General features: G+C 31.0%; 1 protein-coding gene and 1 long non-coding RNA gene across 2 annotated transcripts; both read left to right on the top strand.

Moving 5' to 3' along the window:
- Positions 1-1,371: 1,371 nt before the first annotated feature.
- On the top strand, positions 1,372-2,431 carry LOC136276021 (putative nuclease HARBI1). Its single transcript, XM_066086664.1, has 2 exons — positions 1,372-2,011; positions 2,124-2,431. Exons 1-2 carry the CDS (start codon positions 1,372-1,374, stop codon positions 2,429-2,431), a joined length of 948 nt encoding a protein of 315 aa, XP_065942736.1.
- A 7,419-nt stretch (positions 2,432-9,850) lies between these two features.
- Positions 9,851-11,649, top strand: LOC117686476 (uncharacterized). The gene is made up of 3 exons (XR_010712133.1): positions 9,851-10,079; positions 10,189-10,305; positions 11,563-11,649. It is a non-coding gene; the product is annotated as an uncharacterized lncRNA (long non-coding RNA).
- The last annotated feature ends 220 nt before the right edge of the window (positions 11,650-11,869 follow it).

Raw genomic sequence — 11,869 nt, 5'->3', positions numbered from 1 at the left:
GAATAGTTTTAAACGATCTGGCATTTAACTTGAGAAAGATGTGTATTGAGAACAATGAAAGAGAGATCGCATTGCTGAATAAATACAGTCATAAATTAACCATGGTCAATAAGTCAGTTTAAACATGCCGATTTTCTTTAGTTGCTCTGCACTGATTTTAGACATACGAACAATAGTATGATTGATATCGGTCTATTTTTAGCCTTTTAAAGAATTGTCTTACTTAAAGAAATTATGTCATTTCATACTGACCTGGTTTATTAGGCGTTAAAGTTTTTTAACATGGTCTTCAACTTTATAAAAAAGACTAGAGATAAACTTTTTTGTAAAGGTTATGATCAACAAGAATATAAGTAATGACCAAATCATTCATTTCTGCGAACAATAACGACACCCACTTATCCTTCCATGATCTGACCTCTGTCATTGTGGGGTTTGAATAGAAATCAAAGTACAGAAATAACTACCTGGAGTTGATTTTATTCAGAAATGAATAAAAGATATTAATCCAAGTACTGAAGTACTAACGGGAGTTAATTTTACTGATTATTATTTCTTTTCAAATCAACGATTTATAATTTTGCATGACAATTCCTTTCTCAGCTGTATTCAAATATTTACGCACATTTGTCTTATTTGAATTATCGGACATTTCCGACAAGAATATAAACACTGATATGGATCATGTTGTGTAATAATTAAAAATAGAATTAACGGCATCTTTTTATTTTAATCTACGATGCGATATTTATCATTATTTGAAATAATTCCAAAGAAATGTGAACTCTGGCGAAGGAATACATACGATTACAAAATTATTTAAATTGTTAGCACCATTTTAAATCTTACTTTTTTCAAGGTATTTATAAGTAAGTGTCCTTGAAAACACTTCATCTGAATACATTACATCGAATTTATCGATTAATTTCAAGTACTATGTCTTGTCAGCGGTGATGATAAGTGCTTGATCTAAATACTTTTTCATTTCCAGTTAACCAGAGCAACTGTAAGGAGAGTTGATTAAAATCAACTCCAAAAAATATCATTTTAAATGACAAGATTTGACGGAATGAGGTTTATAGGTTGGACTTTTTAATCATTAGGTAAGGAAATCAATAAAGGCATATGTTTCTAAAACCTTACGAAACAAATTTATGGGCGAATTTATTGTTAAAAACTAGTTCGAGTTAAGGTTTATGGTTTTAAAATAGTTTCATTTCAGTTTGAAACCAGTTAGATGGTTTAAGGGTTTCGCAATAAATGGAAAGTTAGTTTAAAAGAATGGCTGACATATCTCTGACATATTTACTGGATTTTTTCCTGGAATCTGAGGAAGATCATTTTTCAACTTATCTGCGTTTGCATAAAACTATGCTCAGTTCAACACTTCTTATTAAAAAGAAGCGACAGAGGAATGCTCGCATCACTAATTATGCAGAGGCAATATTACCCATGTATAGAATGGTCGATTTAAGAGACAGGTTTCAGATGAACAGACATACTTTTGAGTCTCTAGTTATTAAATTAGCACCTTATTTGGCACGTGGTGTTAAAGATGGTTGCATAAAGATTAATGTTGAAAAGCAGTTGCTGATATATGTGAAATATGTTTCTACACAGATAACCCTACAAACAATTGCAGATATTTTTGGAGTGTGTGAGGCAACAGTGTTTAACCTTGTTAAGCGCATTTCATCCGTTATATGTTCTGAATTAATGCCACTTCATATTAAATGGCCTACTGGTCATCGAGTACAAAGGACTATCAATGAGTTTCAACAGTTGAAAGGGTTTCCAGGAGTCCTGGGTGCCACTGATGGTTCTCACATTCCAATTCGTTCTCCAACTGAACATCAAGAAAATTACATAAATCGTAAAGGATTCCACTCAATTATACTCCAGGCAGTATGCGATGCAAAAATGCATTTTCTTGATGTATATTGTGGCTGGCCAGGGTCAGTGCATGACTCAAGGGTGCTTAAAAATTCAAGTCTTTATGCACTAGCAAACAGTACAGACAATTTTTTCTCCGGCAATACCCACATACTACGGGATTCTGCGTACCTACCCATTGCAAGATTTGCTCTTAACACCATATAAAGATTATGGAAATTTGAATGCAGCTAAGAAAAACTATAATTATATTCATAGTTCTACGCGCATGTCAATAGAGAGATTGTTTGGTTCACTCAAAGGAAGATCCCGGCGTTTGAAATTTGTTGATATGCTTGATATGGAACGCAGTATAAGTGTTATCCTTAGCAGCTGTACGCTGCACGAGTTTTGTTTAGACAACTCTGATAGCGGCGAGGAATACAATACAGAAGGTGAAAGAGATGAAGAAGAAATAAACAACTTTCAGTATGCTTTTGGTGTTCCATTGTCTGCTGAATTAAAACGAGAAAGCATCTCTGTTCTTCTAAATCAATAAAATTGAAAATCATAATAGGTGTGACCTTGTCATTACATTGTGTACTAAAATTAAACTTTTCGACCAAATCTCTCAATGAATATTCACACCACAAAGTGATGACAAAAACTAACAACTATATAGGAACTTGACGCATTGGTCATTTTCACACTTTTATTACATATAAGTGAAGTTTTAATCAAACCTCTTTCATTTTTTAATTGAAGAAAATTGCATCAAAATTATTAAAGAATTCATGAATAAATGTACATTTAAAAAAGAATCATTTACGATTAGGAACTATATATTTGTGCAATGCCCACTTGTGAAAAATTCTTATGTGAATGCACAAAATATACAGTCAATTAATAACTAAGAAAGATGACATTGTATTATTTCAAATGCGAATTCCTCCATATGGTGTTACTTAAACAGTGTCTTAAAATTTCAAGCACCTGCAATACATAGTGACACACATTTTTTTTACAGACAAACACATGAAAAGACCGGGGTTATAAAAAACACATACAATTGACATAACTTGGAAATAACACTTCATTAGTGAATAAAACAAAATGTATTTAACACCCAATTTCAATCATACATGCTTTTTGGTATATCAGGAATTATGACATGTATTTAATTGTCCAAAAAAACCCATATTTTATATATCAGAATTATTTCTTCTCTGTTATTTTGTCCACTAGCTTCGCAATTAAATTAATTTTTGCATCCTCAGTTTTCATTTTTTGCTCATGTTGCCGTTTCAGTTGATCTAAAACTTCTTTCTGGCCTTCTTTCATATCTTTGTACATATTTTTCTAGAAAATTTATTATGGATTCTTCAGACGATGCTGTTTTCTTTCTCTTTTTTTCCTCAACCACTTCACAACGTTTTCGTTTGCCCGTTGTTGATTGCAAAAAGTGACTCTCACTGTTAGTAATATCGGATTCGCTGTCTTCCTTACTATCATTTTGGTCAGGACTTTTAACTATCATAGATCCTTTGAGACATATGGGTTTAACATTGGGACGATATCCATATGCCTCGTTCAGTTCATTGTAAAATGGACATTCCTTATGATCATTTCCTTATTTATTGTTGTGATCAATAGTATCTCTATATTGTTTAGTGATGTTCTTTCATTTCTGCTCACATTGGGCACCACTGACAGAGAAAGATGCATCAATTTTTGATATCTTTTTAGCTATTATCTTCCCCTATGGATTTTTTCTTAATACCAGGTTTTACAAAAAGCTTCTCGTTTTCGGTGTGCAATTCTATCAATTTTAAGATGGCTTCTTTTGACCACGTTTGACGTCTTGAAATTGAGCTTGATTCACTCTCAAGAACAGCTGATGTAGACGGGCCTGGATAATCATTTGAAGGATCTGCAGAATCTAAAAAAGAATAAAAATACCATGTTCCTTGATTAAATTAATTTTATCCATTATTTTCTTTTTATTTACTGTCAGACTGTCATATAGTGTGTAAAGATTGATTCACTAATTTGACTGAACGAAAATTGTCTTCATATATTCACTGCTCAATTGAAACAATACCAGATTTAACTGTGTTTGTAAAAATAACAAACGTTTCATCTATTCACTAAAACCATATACAGTTTATGAGTATTTTTTTCGTGTGTCTAGTTTCCGCTTTGTTTGTGAAAATTTCCAACTTGTGGAAAACAAATCTACGTTAATATAAAACAAGTGTTGGTCTTGTTATAGAGTATCTTTCTGTTTACAGGCACGAAGCATCGTGAGGGGGGGGGGGAGGGGGGAGGCTCGTCCATAAAATCTTGACAAGCAAAAAAAAAAAAAAAAAAAAAAGGAAAAAGAAGGTTATTCTATTGATTAGAATTCGTAATCTCTGTGGGGGTAGGAGGGGGAGGGGCAAGTATACCTTTAACTTCAATTTTACTGTTTGCTTGCTTATTTTCAATTCGATTTTTACATGGTCCTATAATAGTGTGTGCAGGGGGGGGGAGGGTTCCATGTAAATTCAATTTTTTGTATGTAAATTAACGAAAAATACTTGCGCGCAAGGAAGTTGGGGGGGGGGGGGGTGAGTACCCTCTTTCGGCCCACTTGATGCTTAGTGCCTAATTTATAAACAAACTGGAAAGTAAATGTACGATGAAATGTGTTCAGCTAACAGGTATATAACCCTCATTGTTAAATTGAAAATCCATTGACAAACAAATTCAATTGATCATGTTCCTTGTGTAAACCAATATGTAATTATGCCTGAGATACTGGTATATGTAACGGTTCATGAGCTATTGATCCGTGATTGATGCATCTCAAAATAACTATCGGTAATTATGTTACATGCCGGAAATATTATTAATTTTTTCATAAAAACTCAGATTTTTAATTAAAATGTTTTTTTCTAAGTTTCTTCGGGTAAAATTTTTATACTGCTCTCAGTTGTTTGTTGATTAAGCCCTATATCGTGTACATTTCAAAATAGTTTGATATTCAAAAGCAAACTTCTGTAAAACATAATCATTTTCTTCCATGATATACTCATAAATTCAATTTGAAAAAAACGATATTCTCTTTTATCCATTTCGATAAACAGTTCACTAGGGCCTTCAACAACACGTGTCTTTGTACGAAAAACTGAACAAATTCGCGTGGCAAAAATCTTTTAAAATCCTAACCAAGTTTTTTTTTATACATTAAACAAACTGATTTCTTACCCCTTCTTTTACAGCAAATATGAGCAGAGAATTCCTGTATTTGGTTGAATTCTTTTCCGCATGTTCCACACTTGAGAATCAACAATTCTCTTTCGAACACGTTTTTTTTTCCTGCCATCTTGAAAAGATTTAAAACTACCGAAACCACACCCGTAGGTGGTTTTAGGTTTCCCGGAAACTAGTTTCAGTTTAAAGCCGAAAAATACAAAAACTGGTTTTGGTTTGAAACTTGTTTAAAACCGGTTCTGCAGATAAATGAAAAGTTTGCAAAACCGAATTAAAACCTAACCTAGTTTATCATCAATAAATTCGCCCTATGGTTCAGGTTTTTAAATATGTATCTTCTGTAGTGTGTGACTCGTCTGTAATGTAATATAAAACACATTTTCTAAAGAAAGATATGAATTATACAACCTGAAGATTGCAGTGATAATGAATAAACAGGCAGTTTTGTGTCCAGGTGAAAACTTTAAATTTGCATTTGAACTATTTTATGTGTAAAAAGAATATGTTTAAAGCTATTGTTATAACTCTATTCTATAGCCACAGGTGCTAAATAGGAATTCGAAAAACTCAATATCGTTTCTCTCAATTAAAAAGATATAAAAGTAAAGGTAGTTACCTGCAGTTATGTAGACACCTGTTTAAGATATGAAGTTTCTATCCTTCAATGAAATGATAGAAAAATATAATGTCTGTCCGCTTTACTACTAAATTGTATTGAATATTTAAACTAACATTGGTATTGCTTTTGGATTAATTCCTCAAATTTTCTTAAGGAAGGTTTTTGACTTTTCAAACGTAAATTTGATTAATGTTCATTACATCAAGATGACAGGAAATAAAAATATTATTTTTTTTTTTTACTATCATACAATTTGGTTTAGAAAAAGTAATCAATGTGTAGAATCTAACAAGGACTATATTTTTGGCGTAATATTGTCGTAGAAAAATATCAGGTTTCGCAATTAATTCAGAATTGCTGCAGATTAACGAGTCTGTTTTAGCATTTCAAAACCAATAACATTAATGTTGGATTTTTTTTACTAATGTGAACTAATGATATGATACTTATGTTTCAGAATATGTTTTTAAAATATGATTTGCCTATCAAATTACATTTTTTTAAAGCTTTTTAAAGCGCCCATTCTATACATTGGTTTTTGTAAAAATAAACCACTAAAATCAGTTTTTCTCTCTTATTAAATGGTCAATATATTAGCATTTCTGTCCATTCATATCTTTATATAAAGTCTTCATAATACATAAAAATCAGAAATATTTTATTATTGGAAGCATAAAAAAAAAATCAAAATTTCTTCCAAATTTAAGAAAAATAGAGGAAATGCGGGCTAAGAAATATCAATTTTAGTATAAATATTTATTCCAATTGAGTAGTATAAGCTGATAGACATTCTGATATTCTATCATTTCATTGAAAAATAGAATCTTCAAATCTTAAACAAATGTCTACAGAACTACAAAGAGCTACACTTATTTTTATCATCCTTTACGTTGAGGAAAAAGGTAGTGACCTTGACCTGACCTTTATGCAAAACAAAAAGGGCAAATTTGATTAAACTGATAGAATCATTTGGTAATATGATCCGTTTGACTGTGTTGAAATTTCATGAATTTCTTATTATAAGAAGTATGTTTGATAACGAGAAGACTCCTTCATTAAATTTGGACGATTTTTCGGCTATTCTTTTATGCTTCCAATATTAAGATATTTCTGATTTTTACATATTATAAAGACTTTATATAGAGATATGTAAATGGACAAAAAGCTAATGTATTGACCTTCTCTCATTATCTTTTGTATCTTATCATTAGTAAACATTAGTTAAAAATAAAATCAAACAATAATATTATTGTTTTAAAAATGCTAAATAGGCTATTGAATCTACAGCATTCTATATTGCAAAAAAGTGATATTTTTCTAAGCCAACGTTCCGCCAAAAATATAGTCCTTGTTAAATTCTTACTTTGATTACTATTTATATGCCAAGTTGTATATTAGTAAAAAAGAAAGAAAATTATGATATTTTAATTTTCTTTTATCTTGATTTAATGGACATTAAATCAAATTCACTCTAGACAAGTCGCAAAGACGACTTGTTAAAAAACTAACCTCATCCAGCATCCAAAACCTATGTCTCAGCTTTTTCTAGCCTGTCAGAAGCATCAGTATCATACGACGCACAATCCATGCAAGTTTGATGAAGTTAGGACCATTAGTTACTTAGAAATGGTTATAAAAGGGCACATGCTTCAAAAACTTTAACCTGCTCCAAAACTTTAACCTCCTCTAGCATCTGAAATTTATGGCCCAGATTTAGCATCCAACTCTTTTAACTACATAAGAAGGTCCAGGTGCACCACCCATGCAATTTTGGTGATGATAGGACAAATAATAACTTAGATAGAGGACCTGCACCCAAAAATTTAACCAGGTCCGGACGCCGACGCTGGTGATAGAGCATAAGCTCCCCCCAACTTCGTCTCGGTAAGTAAATGAGATAGAACATTATTACCCCGCGGTTTCCATGAAACAATAAACATATAAAATGAAGGCGAAACATCTCAGTTTTATCAAAACTGCTGCTAGAATCCTATATAATCTTCGATGAAAAATTATTTCGATTGGTTCTCAAAACACCTTTCTACATTTTTATACAGTTTGCACGGAAAATGGCATGCTGCACTCAAGCAACACAAATAAAGATTCTAACAGCACTTATCATGTTAAGCATTGATCAAACTATTGATATGTGTTATATCTGAAGTTCAATATATACGGGGTAATGTTGTTCTAGTCGGATTTTTATATCGTAAACAACGACAGAGGAAAGCCTGGCCGAGCAATACAGGCGAAATAACATACGTTTTAGCATACAATTGATAAATTACCATCTCTACAAATATTCGTTTGTTCAATTCTCAATGAATCACACAAAACACTTTAATAGAGTTCTAAGATTGGTAATATTTTGATTCTGTTTACGATCAAATTCACACGACAATCCACCTTCAGTCATGACGTCATCAATGTGTAAATCTACGCAAAACGTCTCCAGTAGAATTTATTTGATTTTGGTCTACATTTAGTTGCTTAAATATTTTAATAGGTACATAATAACTAACATTTATGATTTTACTGAATTACATATAACTCAGATTCCATATGCTTCTTTAACACCCCGGTGATATCACAGAGCTATAGGGTAAACAGCTGGTAAGAAACGTCCACCCTCTCCAATAGCTACGCCCAAACAGCCTAGCGATTTCACGGGATATGTCCCTGCCAAGGAAAATTTGTTGATTTTATCTGATTCTACGGAAAGCAGCTTTGGATGTAAAGAAATGAAAATTAAAATAAAAATACAAGTAGGGAATAAGTTTGAATGTAATTATGACGAGGAAACAGTACGATAGTGTGAGCAAGCACGAGATATTAACTAGATGGCAACAAATATATAAGAATCTAATGCAATATTGTGTAATTAAATTTAAGAGGAATTATGTTTATCTTGAAGAATTGTAAGTGTCCTTTTTACAAATACATTTTTATGTAAGTGAAAATTATGTAAAATGATAAGAAATAATACATGGCATGCTTAAAACATTTCGTGATTTTGTAATTTTCTAATAGTCTTTCTCATCACGGAGTTTTAATTTATATCTTTGAAAATGGACCACAATATCTACAGTTCTCTACGTCTTTTCTTGCTACTAATCAAGGTAGGTAAGAATAATTCATTTTTAAATTTCTTGAGAAGAATATCATAAAATATGTAGACAGAAAATATTTTTAAATACAAAGAATAATAAGATTAGTATCCATTCGATTGAGCTATTGGGCAATTCAATTGACCATTTAGCACCTAAAATGCAATGTCAACCCGACTGGCATATGTTTCATGTATTTTAATGAAGCAAACGTATTCTATCAAATATTATTTTCACCTACGCGCAAATACCAGATTAAATTGACAGAACAGAAAAACTGTATGAAGCTGCATAAATTTTGTATGACCTTCTGCACTATATACAATTTCTGTAATTATTAAATTGTGTTTTGAAATAAAAGCCCTCTGAATATCAAAAGTTTTTAAAAAATAATTCAGTTTGCCAAGAAATGTATTTAGAAGGATTTTGACATAAAACATGGGGATCAGTGAGGTGCAATTTTAGATAGAGTGTTTCAAGGATAAAAATTCTTGCAAAATTTTGCATAAACAATTCCAAACTTTTTCTATATATCTGTATGAGTTTATGCTAAAAGTTAATCATACTCGCAGGACTTAATCGTGTACACGTTAGACAGAACCCGTAGAACTGTAGAATATGTTCAAAACCTATGAAATGTTGAAAATATGCATTATGAATGAAGTTCACTCGTAAAAAAAAAAGTATAATGAGATTTTATAAAATTGCTTCATTTCTATAATTTTTGTCTAAAACACAAAAAAAGTTCTCCCAAAAAACTGTTCATTGAATTTACATGGCTTTTCTTTATGGTTTTTTTTAAAATGAAACAATGGTCCTTTTTGCTGATTAAGAACTATACTCATTTTAAACATAATTATTATGTGCCGAAACGTGCCGAAATGTGCCGAGAGAGATACCATAAAGAATAATGGTTTTACCGCTCCAGTTTAAGGTTTTTGTTACCTTGTATAAAAATATGAGATATGAGCATCATTCTTATTTTTTACAATAGATATATATAAGTGAACCAAGACTCTGTCCAGAGGCCATTGGCAGTATTGAATACGTGTTGTCTTGTCCTACTTCAAAACAAGAATGGGATACTGCTGCCTCTAAGAAAAACTGTAGTAGATTAGCTTCACTTCAAAACTGCTCAAGTGCCGAACAGTTCAAATACCACTGTGTGATAAACGGATTCAGAAATGAAACGTTGGAGGTTTGCGCTCCTTCAAGAATAATATTTGGTATATCATTTATGCACAATTTTTACAGCATCTCATTATGCTTATTATATTGTCTTAAACAAATTTATTAGTTTGTTAAGATTATACAAAATATGTACAAATTTTTCAGGACATTGTGTAGAATTCAATCTTCTAGGAGGAGTAATTCAGGATCAAATGTCATCTCCATGCAACAACATTTTTCCCAAATGTGATGCCATTTTTAGATCAACTGACGCATATAAATGTAATACTTTATATCATATTAAATTAATAAACCAAAGTTCTGATTGCACACCAAATAGCTATTTAATGATATGAAATAAATACAAACGGTATAGAACGTTTGTATTTAAAGAAAGTATTGCTTATTTTAAAATGAATTTTAAAATTAAAAGTATGTAAAGAATCTCGTAATACTCAAACACCATTCATATGATACAACCTCAAAAAATGCAAAAGAAATAAGTAAGAAAATGAGAACGTCTGGATCAACTCTTTGCCAGACAAAATACAAAATCCTTTATACAAAATAAATTCTACCTCTTCTTTTTAAATCTTAACACTCGTCTCCTACGATAAGAACCTTGGTTTAGTCACAAAATGACACTAAAACTCTGAATTGTTTCCGTGCTGATACCAGACTTGATATCTGATGTCTTTTAGTCAATACTGAACGTCTCCTTAGACGCATATGGTCAAGAACGCTGGTTATGACGCAAAATCTGGATTTATGCTATAAAACACGACACTTTCGGTTTGCTTTAATTTTATCGACCAAACCTTTTGACTTGTTGTTGCTTGCCGATGAAAAAGAAGTATATTTGTAGAAGAAAAATAATATGTGAAGACATATCTTTATACGGATTGCTAAATTATTTAAACAATGTCACGGACAAAATAAACAGTAAAAAAAATGAGTACATGTACAACCGTTTTTCAAATAATTTACACACAATCATACCTAAGGCTTTTGCTCCGTCTTCAATATTCTAATTGACAATTCTACATGTTTTACATTTAGGACTGTCATCGAAGATTAATATAAAATTTATAAAGAAGCCATTCAATTTAGGTACTTGCTTCAAAATACCAACGTTCAGTTATGAAGTGTCATAGATGAATATTGATTTCAATTGGTATTGTTTTATTTTATAGGTGCTTTTGTATAGAAGGCATGTCGAATACAAATCTTTTAAAATTTTATATCATTTTAATTCATTGTCTTTAAGTTATTCTGCTTTGTAAGGTGAATACTAAGAATTTGAGAATTTTGATATCATTTTAAGTTGCCTTAAAGCTATTTTATAAAACACATTTTTTTCTTTTGAAATTTACATTGAAGGAAAATGCTCATGTCGCTCATTTCAATAAACGTTAAATATCAAATAGATTTATAAGATTTACAACCTTAAATAATTTAAAGATACCAAAAAACAAGTTATATAAAAGCAACTGATACAAATTGATAATTGTTTTGTCAGTGTACAATTGCAATTTACAGATCCTGATTGTTTTGATCTTGTTGCAAAATGCACAACAACAGTGGATACAACAGAAAGAATAGTCCTCACAACAACTACTATAACGGATAAATCAAGGTTTATTCAAATAACATGTGCTTTTACATAATATGATGGTAATTTTATTTTAAATTATTAGTAAAAATATTACCCTTTTGTCTATTCAAACCATGATTACCCTTAAAACACAATTTGGATATTGAAATCCTAAAAACAGTTAAGCTCGCTGATTGAATAACAGTTGAATTTCTGTTGGTTTGTTTTCTATATTTTAGAACATTAATTGCT

The sequence above is a fragment of the Magallana gigas genome, chromosome 1 (assembly GCF_963853765.1).
Source record: "Magallana gigas chromosome 1, xbMagGiga1.1, whole genome shotgun sequence".
NCBI classification, from domain to species: domain Eukaryota; kingdom Metazoa; phylum Mollusca; class Bivalvia; order Ostreida; family Ostreidae; genus Magallana; species Magallana gigas.
Note: the sequence above shows the minus strand (reverse complement) of the source record. Positions and strands in the feature narration are given on the sequence as shown.

Excerpts from the sequence above, each read along its gene's own strand:
- LOC136276021 (XM_066086664.1), top strand. The coding sequence starts at position 1,372 with ATGCTCAGTTCAACACTTCTTATTAAAAAGAAGCGACAGAGGAATGCT. Across the intron at positions 2,012-2,123 it reads TCTTTATGCACTAGCAAACA|CTAAGAAAAACTATAATTAT; the intron begins GTACAGACAATT and ends ATTTGAATGCAG.